Source organism: Heterodontus francisci, chromosome 2, assembly GCF_036365525.1.
Source record: "Heterodontus francisci isolate sHetFra1 chromosome 2, sHetFra1.hap1, whole genome shotgun sequence".
NCBI lineage: Eukaryota > Metazoa > Chordata > Chondrichthyes > Heterodontiformes > Heterodontidae > Heterodontus > Heterodontus francisci.
In genome coordinates this window covers 81700733-81715366 of record NC_090372.1, presented here as the reverse complement: position 1 = coordinate 81715366, position 14634 = coordinate 81700733, and the positions used below count along the sequence as shown (strand labels likewise).

Below are 14634 nucleotides of genomic sequence, written 5' to 3'. Positions count from 1 at the left end.
AGATGATTAACCTCCCACAACCACAGTCATCTTCCTTTGCGCTATGTACGACTGCAACCAGCGGAGAGTTTTCCCCTGTTCCCATTGACTCCAGTTTTGCTAGGGCTCCGTGATGCCAAACTCTGTCAAATACTCCTTGATGTCAAGGGCAGTCACTCTCACCTCATTTCGAGTTCAGCTCTTTTGCCCATGTTTGAACAAATGCTGTAATGAAGTCAGGAGCTGAGTGGCCCTGGCGGAACCCAAACTGAGCGTCACTGAGCAGGTTATTGCTAAGCAAGTGCTGCTTGATGGCACTGTCGATGATACCTTCCATCACTTTACTGATGATTGAGAGTAGACTGACGGGGCGGTAATTGGTCAGGTTGGACTTGTCTTGCTTTTTGTGTACCTGGGCAATTTTCCAAATTGCTGGGTAGATGCCAGTGTTGTAGCTGTACTGGAACAGCTTGGCTAGGGGCACAGCAAGTTCTGGAGCACAGGTCTTCAGCATTATTGCCGGAATGTTGTCAGGGCCCATAGCCTTTGCAGCATCCAGTGATTTCAGTCGTTTCTTGATATCACGCAGAGTGAATCGAATTGGCTGAAGACTGGCATCTGTGATGCTGGGGACTTCAGGAGGAGGCTGAGATGGATCATCCACTCGGCTCTTCTGGCTTAATATTGTTGCAAATGCTTCTGCCTTATCCTTCGCACTGATGTGCTGGGCGCCCCCATCCTTGAGGATGGGGATATTTGTGGAACATCCTCCTCTAGTTAGTTGTTTAATTGTCCACTGACTGGATGTGGCAGGACTGAAGATCTGAGATCAGATCCATTGGTTATGGAATTGCTTAGTTCTGTCTATTGCATGCAGCTTTCATTGTTTGGCAAGCAAATAGTCCTAGATTGTAGTCTTACCAGGTTGATACCTCATTTTGAGGTATGCCTGGTGCTGCTCCTGGCTTGCCCTCCTGCACTCCTCATTGAACCAGGGTTGGTTCCTGGCTTGGGATGGTAATGGTAGAGTGGGGGATATGCCAGGCCATGAGGTTACAGATTGTGGTTGAGTACACTTCTGCTGCTACTGATGGCCCACAGCGCCTCACGGATGCCCAGTTTTGCATTGCTAGATCTGTTCGAAAACCATCCCCATTTAGCACGATGGTAGTGTCACACAACATGACAGAGGGTATCCTCAATGTGAAGTATACCAAGTTTACTGCTACAGCTATCTGGTGTGCACACGGAAAGGCTCCTATAAAAATTGCCTATATTCACCATGGATTGTAGTCTATGTAAACTTGAGAGCAATATGGATTATAGTCTCCATCACTTGCACTGTCCACACTTATATTGGGTGCTAACCCTTTGCTACTTCCGCTGAAGTCAATTAAAAAGGAAGGTATGGCTAATAACATATTACGTAAGAGCACCTATTTTGAGTAACGGTGGATCAAACTTGTAATATTACATATAAAAACAAGAAATGCTAGAAATACTCAGCAGGTCTGGCAGCATCTGTGTTCCACAGATGCTGCCAGACCTGCTGAGTATTTCCAGCACTTTTTTAAATTTCAGATTTCCAGCATCTGCAGTATTTTGCTTTTATTGTCATATTACATAGTACACTAGATAACAAACCAGGGCTATTAGTCTTAAAACACTCATCCCATAAAAGGTTTTGGATGACATTCTACAGCTTATGACATCATTTGATTCATTTGGTGGGTTAAAGCCTTTGCAGACCCCAGATACTGTGTCTCGGAGGACAGCCATCGTCTGGCCTACCTTGAAAGAGATGCATTGTTTAACCCTCTTGCACGCACCAATAGTGCTTTACAGCTTCCCTGCTTCCAAAACCATGCACTGTATTCAGCGCCACCCCCACCCAGCTACCAGAGTAAAAGCCAGTAGCAAAGAAGCAGTTTGACCATCCATTTCTCACAGCAGGCAAATCGCTTTAAGTCCAACACAGCCACTGTAAGAGGTGGGGACTGTAGCAGCTCTATTGTTTTCCATGAAAACATTTATAAGTTTGGTAAAACAACAAAATTGCTTTACATATTGGAACTTAAATGGTTAAACTGACAGGCCGTTTAAACTTTGTATTCTCTTGAGTTTAGGATGATCTAATCAAAATGTTTAAAATAATTATGGAAGTCGATCAGGTAAATACAGAGAAACTATTTTCTCTGGTGGGGGACTCTTGAATAAGTGGGCTTAATCTTAAAATTAGAGCGAGACCACTTCAGAGTGAAATCAGGAACAACACTTTTACCACAAAAAGGATTGCGGAAATCTGGAACTCACTTCCCCAAAAGGCTGTGGATGCTGGATCAATTAAAATTTTCAATATCAAGATTTTTGTTAATTTAGGGTATCAAGGGATATGGAGAAAAGATGAGGAAGTTGAGTTGAGGTAAAGATCAGGCATGATCTAATAGAATGCTGGAAATAAGTTCGAGGGGCTGAATGGCTATACTCCTGTTCCAATGTTTCTACAATATCTAAGGCAAAAAAAAAGCACAGTCTGGAAATACTAATCGTTTTAAACATTGAAATACCTTAATAGTTGAAACTATACTTTTCAAACTAATATTATATCACACGTAAAGTCATTTTCTCAAGCGTATGAAATACAAAGTAGAGAAATATGGAACCTTTATTCTAGCATTATCTGAATGAATTGTCCTTTTGGAAAAAAATAGAATCTTGAAGTAAATTTTATCTGATGCAAATGTGATGAGGCTTTTCTTGAAAAGTGACATTTCTCTAAATAAAAGAGCAGCTCTCAACTACTGCATTACCATTTATACTGTTGTAAAAAATAGTAGCAGCTAAAGTTCCAGTAAAATTGATATAACAAAATTAAAATCAGAATCTGAGAAATGGGGTAACTCATGCCTCTTTTTAGGATCATCTGTTATTTGGAGTAATAGAATTCAAAAATTAGTTTTACACCAATCTTTCAATTTGCAGACTTGTTTAAAACAAGCATCGAGACTTTTTTTCCTGTAAGTTGAGACATTGGACATCAAGGTTGCTACAAAATGGCTTGGGTCACACCTCAGCATTGTTTGCAAAGGGTAATTCATCTAATAATGTTCTGAACTGTGGAGAAGAAGCCACAAGGGGAACAGAAAAAAAAGTACAGAACATATTTATTGTGTATGAGTAACACCTTTAAGTGTGAAGCTGATCAGCACAAGATAGACAGAACTAATACATATGAAGGCCAGACAGTAGCTTACGTATTTAGACATCAGGACATGCCGAAAAGATATTTTTGACAGCTGCTCTTTTATTGGCATTGATAGGATCAGTGGTTAAAGGCAGACCATTTCCCCTTCACACTGTACATTACTTACCATTCTTTGTTGAGCCCTGTGTGGCTAACAGTTTTCGCAGAAGCTCAGCTTGTGTCTTTGTCACCAAATGTAAGTTAGACATTTCTCTCTTCAGATCCTGGTATGGTTTCTGCAGACCAACTTCTCTAAAATAAAAAAAACTTTCACTGTCTACTTTGTCACAATGAAAAAGCAAAATAATGTATTAATAATATCTGCTAAAATAAATAGTTGCGTATCTGGTAGAAGAGCCTCAGGAACAATATTTTTTAAAGGGATAAACCATTTCAAGAAGCAAAATTTGGACTTGCATGTTTTTTTTTCTAAAAAGTAAATGCTCATTGGGTATTGGTTAAAAATGTGGTCTATTTTCTTTTCTAACAATAAAAAAAAGATGGTACATGTTTTTACTCTAATGCAGGTTAGCGATCACAGAGGTGAGGGGCAAATGGGACCTGATGCGAGTAAGGACATGGGCAGCACAGTTTTGGATGACCTCAAGTTTATGGAGGGCAAAATGTGGGAGGCTGCCTAGGACTGTGTTGGAATAGCCAAGTCTAGAGATAACAAAGGCATGAATGAAGGTTTCAGCAGCAGATGAGCTGAGTCGGGGCAGTGTAGGGCGATGTTAGAGGTGGAAATAGGCTGTCTTAGTGATAGCGCAGATATGTGGTTAGAAGCTCATCTTTAGGTCAAATATGACAGCAAGGTTGCGAATAGTCTGGTTCAACTGCAGACTATTGCCAGGAGGAATGATGGAGTTGCTAGTTGGGAATGGAGTTTCAGAGGGGAGTAAAGACAATAGCTTTAGTCTTTCCAATATTTAAGTTGGAGAAAATTTCTGCTCATTTAGCACTGGACCAATATTCAGCTAGTTGTACAACCAAAACATGGACAGTGAGCAGTTGCAGATCAATGTTTAGGTCAGATTTCATTTCCAGAAGAGTCAGGGAGATGCCCACGATTTCATTTATTTTGCCACTTCTCAAAACGGTAACTCCTGGCTTACTCACAGTACACAGAATGGGTTACAATCTCAGCACGTATTTATAAACTATATGGGGAAAGGAGTTTGAAATTGAAGAATGGAAACTGCAGCCTCATGAACAATAAAAAAAACATGCCAGAATTGGCAATTATAGAATAAAATCACTTACTCAAAGAAATCTTTCAGAAATGTAAAACAAAATTGAACACTGAATTTCAGTTTCTTCTTTAGTATGCACCCATCACAACTTACTGGAATGACCTTAGTATTGATCATGCTCCACTGCTGCTGCTACAAACTAGCACTGGTACGCCACACAGTACCACACTTGGCACGGACTAGTATCAACAACACTGCAACCATTTTGAAGGCCAATAAAGTCTTCCAATCTTTCTGTAAGGCCAAGCTGCCAGCCTACTGTCAAGCAGCTGTGGTCAGCTCCACTTTGTAGGCATACTGGATCTACGGGACTACTGATTTCTATCTGCTTCCTCTTCTTCTCACCGTAAAAATGTCACTATAAAACTATATGCCACACGCTCTGCCCAATGCAGGGGAAGTAGACAGTCAAGGATCACTACCCCACCAACTCCTGACCACAAACCACTCCCTAAACCCCAAACCAACTGCCACCTAGTCACCACATACTAGGGATAGCATCTTTGTGATAGCTGCTTCTTTGAAAATTCCTTCATGATGTTGGGGGATTTTTCACACTTTCCATAATGCTGGTAGAACATAGTCCTTAATTTTGACAACTTAGCTTCCTCATTCAAAGATTTCATCTTTAAATTGGGATCCGAGGGTATCAGAATATCTGGAAGCCACTTCATACTTCACTGGATCAGCAGGAACTTCACCACTGCAACCACAAGTTTCTGCATGGACTTATGGAAATCACAATTATGAAATGTTGCACAAAGTGAACTTGAAACCTAGGTGCACCTATCCCACAAGATCACGTCACAGGAATGCTGGATGTATACAAAACTAGGGTAGCTCAGAGCCTGAACAAGGACTAAACTCTTGTACAGAGATTTCCAAACAGCATAGACTATAACTTTCAGAGGCAGTTCATGATATCTCCACTCACAAATGACAATATCTGTAAGTAAGCCCAAGTAGAACCCAAGTAAATAAAATGTATAGCAGCTCTGTACTGCTGAAGATCGATTCCATGGCAGTATTCTCAGTCCTTCAAAGTTAAGCAAGGTAATTATGTAGATCCAGTGGGTGCGCTTTTGGGTGACTGATGAATCAGTCTAGGAGCATACAGCCTGCCATCAGGTTTACTGACATGATTTTCAAACTACAGGTTCAGATCCCTCTCAAAAATACCAGTGAATGGGTCAAAAAACATTGTCTCTAGCTCACAGACTTCATTTAGTCTGTTTTGAGGCAATAAAAGTTAACCATTGATGACCTAAACTCAGGCATTACACAAGATGTCTTGTTCAACCCTATTAGCATGGTCAATAGTGTCAGATACTCCAACAGCAATTCTTAGCAAGAATTTGATCGTAAGCGAGAAGGGGGAGAGTTCTGTAAAATTTCAAAAAAAGAGAACAGCATCATCACAAGGTTATCCCCACCATGGCATGCAAGGACAAACCATCCTTTCGACAAGATGTTTATTCAGTCTAGGGATCACAGCAGGGATCAGTGGTCCTCAGTGCTAGATTGTTCCAGCTGAACCTTATGAAACAGATCTACTCACATCACAGACTACTGCTGCCCAACTGGTCAAGATCGACAGGGTTTCAACCAAGATTTAGAATTATGATCTTATCATCACCATGTCCTCCAAATGTTCCTGTACAACAACTCCTTTATCAGCTGACCCTGGTGACAAATTTATCCCTTTTAAGCTATCTTCTGAATCAGCGGGCTCAGGACCAATGGATTCCACAGGAATCTTTCTGGCACAGAAGGAAGGGGATCAGCAACACAATTGCTAAAGAGCTCTTAGTGAAGTGAAATCCTATTAAGACATTTTTGGGCTACTGAGCTGAAAATGGCAATAGCAGAAATCCACACCTGAAAAGCAATCCCTAAAGCATAAAGTTACAAAATACAGATAAAATCTTTCTACCAAGGAAGTTTTTCAACAAATTTCAGCAATCTGGCTCTTAAGCACTCCCACAGGAAAACCTAGATTATACATCTGAAAAATACCTGAAACTGATGGGAAGAGGGAATAGAACCATTATCGGACTTAGATTGACAAAAAAGCCTTCTTAACGTAATACATTAAAACAGTGAACAAAAAGTTGGAATGTCAAAACAAATAAAACTCTCCCTTTTTCAACTTCCCCCAAAATATTCAACAACCACAAAAGTAGCCAATGCATTTTCAGTCTCTATTGCTGGTAAGGCACCCTTTCTAATTTTCCACACCAGCTCATTGCTTTTACTTGGCACCTCTCCACAATACCATAGCTAAGATCAGTAACTTGTGGTTTGCAGAATTACAGGTACAAGCCCATTCATACCATAATCCCATTTAGGAATGGGATAAATCTTGTTGAAATGTGCAAATTAGTACCAGCTGTAGCTGAAATAGGTGAATTATAGCCGTTGAAAACTGTAATATAAATCTGAGAAGGGTGTCTAATTAAAATGTTTCAGTTTCAGGGAGAAAAAGCACAGTTGAAGAGTTCATCTTGGAAATTTTTGAAAGTCAGGAGTAGGATGACAAGGCAAAAGATGCAGAGGATGGGAGTTCCAGAGTTTAATAAACATATGCATTAATGATAAGCAATGCTTTGTTGAAAATGCAATTCTAAAACTACAGTTCAAATCTAATTGCACATTCAATGCATTTGGAATTCTATTTGCATAGTTGGGAGTTAAAGATGTTTTTGGCTTGATTGAAAGGAGAAATCTGTACCTCAAACAATATTGGACCTCTAACAATCCAAAAGCAGTTAGAGACAAAATAATATTTTCTAAAGGAGTAACAATGTTATATACACATGATTCAATATTCTATTACAAAATTTATAAACCTTCATACTTTCAATTACTGTTTGCAACAACCATTTCACAACAGAAGTGGAAAAAGGGTTCAAATTAAGTTGTTAATCTATGCTTGAGCTCCACCTAGAGGTAAACCTAAAATCACTGATTATATTAAGCAATACACGTTCTTGAACACAAATTCACCATACAAGTGAACCCGACAGGACATTTTTAAGATTCTGATCACTGAAATATTAGGTGGTGCAAGAATAGAAATGGTATAGTTTGTCTTTGTCTTCAAAAAATCCTCTCATGTCGAAAATAAGTGATTGCCAGTACTGAATTCTGTGATCTGCTAAGACAAGAAAGTTCTGAGTAATCAATAGTGAATGATAAAAATAAACTTACAAGGATTCAATCATAATTGCCTGATTTCCATCACTTAAATTAATGGGAAATCTATCCCTATAGAAAATGTTTTTATAGGCCTATAACCTCGCCTTGGAATTCAGTTGACAATTGTAAAGCACTGCAGAACTTTTCTCTTGCATCTTTGGGACCTGAACCCATGCTGAGATTCTTGCCTTGTATTCACACTCAATTATCCATTACACATTTAAATTTAAAAGTTACAAAGACAGAGATTATGATCAATTAAGTCATGACTTTGGTTTTGCCCATCTCCCTTCTCCAAATTTGCCTTTCCATTCTCACCAACGTTCATCATGAATGTTTGTACTATATCTATACAGCTGATGGATGGAGACCCAGTCTCTCTTTCCATTGGCTGTATTCCACAGTACGGACACACCTGGTTCCCTCAACCCAACGACACTATATTTCCCTAAAACTTGGATTTACAATTCTGCTGACAGGATAAGCAAGCTAGTTTGAGCAATATAAATGTGCACAGTCCTACGCGTTTGCTGTCTTTGCAGTTCTGAACAAAAGTTAGTCGGGCACACCATTCTAAATTAGGAAAGTAAAGTTCAAACTTGCATTTTTATACAGCCTATCATACCCTCAGAACATTCCAAAGTGCTTCACATCTGATGAATTACTTTTGAAGTGTAGTCACTATCGTAATTTAGGCCAGCACAATAGCCAATTTGTAAACAGCAAGGTCACACAGAAAGCAAGATAAATGGCCAGTTAATCAATCTGTTTGGTGGCACTGGCAGTTGGGATGAAGGTTAGCCATTACACTGGGAAAACACCATACCTTTCTTTAAAATGTTTCATGGGATCTTCACCTGCTTCTGCCAGCAATGAATTTGTCAGTGCCACACCAAAATGTTGATTCATAACATACTTGCACATTTAGCAACTTTTTAGGTATTAATGGTAGGTCAAGGATACTGTGCAATCATCAGCAAACATCCCCACTTCTGACCTTATGATGGAAGGAAGGTCATTGAGGAAGCAGCTGAATATGGTGGGGCCATGGGCACTACCTTGAGGAACTCCTGTAGCAACATCCTAGGGCTGAGACGTTTGGTCTCCAACAACAACTATCTCCGAAGAAGGGTCACTGACCCGAAACGTTAACTCTGCTTCTCTTGTCACAGATGCTGCCAGACCTGCTGAGTGGTTCCAGCATTTCTTTGTTTTTATTTCATATTTCCAGCATCCGCAGTATTTTGCTTTTATAACAACTATCTCCCTTTGTGCTAGCTATGATTCCAGCCAGCAGAGAGTCTTCTCCGATTTCCATTGATTTCAATTTTACTAGAGCTCCTTGATGCCATGCTCGGTCAAATGCTGTCTTGATGTCAGAAGCAATCACTTTCACCTCACCTCTGGAATTCAGCTCTTATGTCCATTTTGCCCCAAGGTTGGAATGATGTCTGGAGCAGAGTGTCCTGGTGGAACCTAAACCGAGCATCAGTGAACAGGTGATTAGGTTCCACTTGATAGCACAGTCAACAACAGCTTCCATCATTTTGCTGATGATTGAGAGCAGACTGCTGGGCTGGTAATTGGCCAGGTTGGATTTGACCTGCTTTTTGTGGACAGGCCATACCTGGGAAATTTTCCACTTTGTTGAGTAGATACCAGTGTTGTAGCTGAACAGCTTGGCTAGGGGTGCAGCTAGTACTGGAGAACAGGTTTTCAGCACCGCAGCTAGGATGTGATCAGGGTCCATTGCCTTTGCGCTCAGCCATTTCTCGATATCACATGAAGTAAATCGAACTGGCTGAAGAATGGCATCTGTGATGGTGAGGACCTGTGATGGTGAGGACCTGATGGCCCAGAGCGCCTCATGGGTGCCCAGTTTTGAGTGGCTAGATCTGTTCTGAATCTATTCCATTCAGCACAGCATAATGCCACACATGATGGAGGCTGTCTTCAATGTGAAGACAGGACTTCATCTCCACAAATGGTGGTCATTAACAATATTGTCATGAGTAGAAGCACCAGGGACAGTTAGATTAGTGAGGACAACGTAAAGATGATTTTTCCCTCATGTTTATTCTCTCGCCACCTGCTGCAGGCTCAGTCTAGCAGCTATCTCCTTCAGTCAGCTCGGTCAGTCGTGGTGCTACTGAGTCACTCTTAGTGATGAACCATTGAAGTCCCCCACCCAGAGTACATTCTGTGCCCTTGCTACCTCTCAGTGCTTCTTCCAATTGGTGTTCAACATAGAGGAGTACTTATTCATCAGCTGAGGGAGGGCAGTTCTTGGTAATCAGCAGGAGGTTTCCTTGCCCATGTTTGACTTGATGCCACGAGACTTCATGGGGTCTGGAGGATGTCTTACTGCAGTTATACAGGGCCTTGGTGAGACCACATCTGGAGTATTGTGTGCAGTTTTGGTCTCCTTATCCAAGGAAGGATGTTCTTGCCCTGGAGGGAATGCAAAAATGATGTGCTAGGCTGATTCCTGGGATGGCAGAATTGACATATGAGGAGAGATTGGGTCAACTAGGCCTATATTCACTAGAGTTTAGAAGAATGAGAGGGGATCTCAAAGAAACCTATAAAATTCTAAAAGGACTAGACAGGCTAGATGCACGGAGGATGTTCCCGATGGCTGGGGAGTTCAGAACCAGGGGTCACAGTCTCAGGATACGGGGTATGCCATTTAGAACAGAGATGTGGAGAAATTTCTTCACTCAGAGGGTGGTGAATCTGTGGAGTTCTCTACCGCAGAAGGCAGCGGAGGCCAAATCATTAAATATATTCAAGAAGGAGATAGATAAATTTCTTAATGCCAAAGGGATCAAGGGATATGGGGAAAAAGTGGGAACAGGGTACTGAATTAGATGATCAGCTATGATCCGTTTTGAATGGCGGAGCAGGCCCTAAGGGCCGAATGGCCTACTCCTGCTCCTATTTTCTATGTTTCTATGACAGGGCCATTCCCTCCCATCTGTATACCACTGTACCCCCACCTCTGATGGGTCAGTCTTATAAGTGGGAAAGGACATAGCCAGGGATAGTGATGGAGGAGTATGGGATATTGGCTGAAAAATATGATTCTGTGAGTTGGACTGGTCTGTGGGGCAGCTCTCCCAATTTTGGCACAAGTCCGCAGATGTTCATAAAGAGGACTTTACAGGGTTGTCTGAGCCATGTGCGCCTTTATCTTGCCTGGCACCTAGGTAGATATGGGTGAGCCATCTGGTTTTATTCATATTGACTAATACTTTGTAAAGTGTTTAATACAAAATTCCTCATTATAGTCATGCTTTTCTAAAATAATCAAAAATATTTAAAATCATTCCCCCTCAGTTGAATGTTTGCATTAATGGTTGCAAGTTCAATTGCTCTTGTATAATATCCACCACTGCAGCAAATAGTATTTGTGGGTGATGTAGGAGGTTTTCACCACACAGGATCACACACACGTGGCATTGACCTGGATTAAAAGCATAACCCAATGACCTGGTCTTGAGTATTGTGAGTGACCACCACTTGTGGAGATGAAGTCCTGTCTTCACATTGAGGACAGCCTTCATCGTGTTGTGTGACATTATGCTGAACATATCTATTATTCAGAACATATCTAGCCACTCAACACTGGGCACCCATGAGGCGCTCTGGGCCATCAGCATCATCAGGAGACCTCCACCTCAGATGCCATTCTTCAGCCAATTCGATACTTCACGTAATCGAGAAATGGCTGAGTGCACTGGCAAAGGCAATGGGCCCCGATTACATCCTAGCTGCGGTGCTGAAAAACATGTGCTCCAGTACTAGCTGTACCCCTAGCCAAACTGTTCAGCTACAACACTGGTATCTACCCAACAAAGTGGAAAATTGCCCAGGTATGTCCTGTCCACAAAAAGCAGGACAAATCCAACCTGGCCAATTACCAGCCCAGCAGTCTGCTCTCAATTATCAGCAAAGTGATGGAAGTGGTATTTATCTTGACTCAGACACAAGCCTGGTTCTGCAGTCCTGGACATTTGTTCCTTTATCGCTAAATATCCTTTAGATTGTTCTACCTGCCCAGCCAACTGGAAGAGCGAAGGAAATATATGGAAGTAAATGTTTTACTCAATCTTGAGGAAGATACTGACCACTTATCCTACTCATGTGTAATCAAATAGGTTTGCATAACTCAAGAGTAGATCTTAAAATCTGAACTGCCTGATAAAAGGGTTACCTGTCTTAACTGTCGATTCTGCCCCTGAACACTCCAGTTTTTCTTGTTCCATGTGAAGGGCTATTAATTAATCGCAAAGCTGTGGGGAAGGGGGGGGTGGTGGGGTGGTGGAGAACCAGTGTAAACCTTGAGAGTGAATAAGGAATTGGCGGAAAGATAGACATCAGGTTCTCATTGCAATAATTAGGTCAAGGTAGGGTTTTGGTGGGGTGGGGGGGGTCGAAACTAACTGAGGTGCCGTGCCGGAGGGATCAATGCTGGCCCCCTAATGTTTCTACTTTAGATCAATGATTTGGACTCAAGAAATTCAATGGAAAATAGACAAATTTGCAGATGACACCAAACTATGACATGTAGTCAAATCAGAGGAAATTGCAGAACAAGCTGGACAAAATACCTATGGGCAGAACAATGGCAGATGAAATTTAATCCAGGAAAAGCCAAAGACTTGCAGGTTGATAGGTAAATTGGCCATTGTAAATTGTCCCTGGTGTAGGTAGGTGGTAGGAGAATTGAGGGAAGGTGGAGATGTAGTAGGGAATATGGGATTAATGTCGGATTAGTAAAAAAGGGTGGTTGATGGTCGGCACAGACTCGGTGGGCCGAAGGGCCTGTTTCACTGCTGTATCTCTCCATGACTCTAAATGTAAAGTACTGAGAGAAAAATGGGCAACACACACTATGGTTATTTCAACACCTTCAAGTAAAGTTCAAATAAACCCAAGAGTCTCAATAGACTACACTGATCCCATATGTTGTGCACCAACAAAGCCAACAGAATGTTGAACTATTAAACCAGAATAGTAGAAGAAAGGTGTGCTCAAAACCTATGATGCTGTGGTCACACTAAACCTTGAGCACTGTATTCAGTCTGATCACCAAATAGAGGAAAAAATGTGGAGAAACGTGTTTTTAGTCTCAAAAGGAGGCGCCGGAGGTGTGATATTACAGATGTGAATGATATCTAATGGTATGCAAAAGGTGATTCAGAAAGTTACCTTAAATTGAGAGAATGAAGCAAGGAGACACATTCAAATTGGGAAGAGGCAAACGTAGGGCTGATTTAAAAGTTCTTTGTCACACACAGTTATCGGTACATGAATGGACTTCTGGATAGAACAGTAGAGATTTAGAGGCATAACGGCACAGGAGGCCATTTGGCCCAGTATTGAAAACTCTGGAATTATTTAAGAACCAGAGGAGCCAAGGTTAATTTGAATGAATAAAAACAAAATACTGCGGATGCTGGAAATCTGAAATAAAAACAAGAAATGCTGGAACCACTCAGCAGGTCTGGCAGCATCTGTGGAAAGAGAAGCAGAGTTAACGTTTCGTTCCGATGAAGGGTCACTGACCCGAAACGTTAACTCTGCTTCTCTTTCCACAGATGCTGCCAGACCTGCTGAGTGGTTCCAGCATTTCTTGTTTTTATTATTAATTTGAATGAAGATTGACCAAATGCTTTTCCTTTTCTGTAATTATCTAGAGTTCCACTTTCTTCAATCACAGAAAAGTTTAATGCATATTAAACTCGTGGTGCGTAAGAAATCTCTGTTAGTGCTCCTTCATCCTCCAAGCATCTATTTTATTTTGATGTTTCCGACATGAGGTCTGAAGTAAATGCAAACTTTTGCGACATAAAATCACTTGTTTAATGGGAACTGCTCAATTAACCATGCAGTATAGGAAACCATTTGGCCCATCGTGCTTGTGCCAATTCTCTGGAATCAGATAAATTTACAGCACAGAAGCCATTCAGCCATGTCCATGCTGGCCGACAAGCAGCCATCCAGCCTGATCCCACTTTCTAGCTCTTGGTCCGTAGCCTTGTAGGTTTATGGCACTTCAAGTGAATATCAAGTACTTTTTAAATGTTATGAGAGTTTCTGCCTCTACCACCCTTTCAGGCAGTGAGTTCAGATCCACACCACACTCTAGATGAAAAGTTTCCCCTCAAATCCCTTCGAATCCTCCTACCATGAATCTATGCCCCCTCGTTATGGACCCCTCAATCAAGGGGAATAGGGCCTTCCTATCCATTCTATTCTAGACCCCTCAATTTTATACACTTCAATTAGATCTCCCATTCAGCTCCCTCTGTCAACCTGGTTGGAAGCTACAACCTAGGACTACTTGCATGCCAAACTGCATAAGCAGCATGCAATAGACAGAGCTAAGCGATCCCATAACCAACGGATCAGATCTAAGCTCTGCAGTCCTGCCACATCCAGTCGTGAATAGTGGTGCACAATTAAACAACTAACTGGAGGAGGTGGCTCCACAAATATCCCCATCCTCAAAGATGGGGGAGCCAGCACATCAGTGCGAAAGATAAGGCAGAAGCATTTGCAACAATCTTCAGCCAGAAGTGCCGGGTTTATGATCCATCTCGGCCCCCTCCTGAAGTTCGCAGCATTACAGATGCCAGACTTCAGCCAATTCGATTCACTCCACGTGATATCAAGAAACAACTGAAGGCACTGGATACTGCAAAGGCTATGGGTCCTAACAATATTCCGGCAATAGTACTGAAGACCTGTGCTCCTGAACTTGCCGCACCCCTAGCCAAGCTGTTCCAGTATAGCTACAACACTGGCATCTACCCTGCAATGTGGAAAATTGCCCAGGTATGTCCTGTACACAAAAAGCAGGACAAGTCCAACCTGGCCAATTACTGCCCCATCAGTCTACTCTAAATCATCAGTAAAGTGATGGAAGGTGTCATCAACAGTGCCATCAAGTAG

The 14634-nt window shown here is 41.6% G+C and overlaps 1 protein-coding gene across 3 annotated transcripts in view; it reads right to left on the bottom strand.

Annotated features, from left to right (window-relative positions):
- azi2 (5-azacytidine induced 2) overlaps nt 1-14634 on the bottom strand; it is a 123237-nt gene that overhangs the window by 11766 nt on the left and 96837 nt on the right. For all 3 annotated transcript variants that reach the window (XM_068059682.1, XM_068059691.1, XM_068059675.1), the window contains one exon: nt 3351-3475. In XM_068059682.1, the coding sequence (XP_067915783.1) occupies nt 3351-3475 (125 nt within the window). The remainder of the gene's footprint in view (nt 1-3350; nt 3476-14634) is intronic.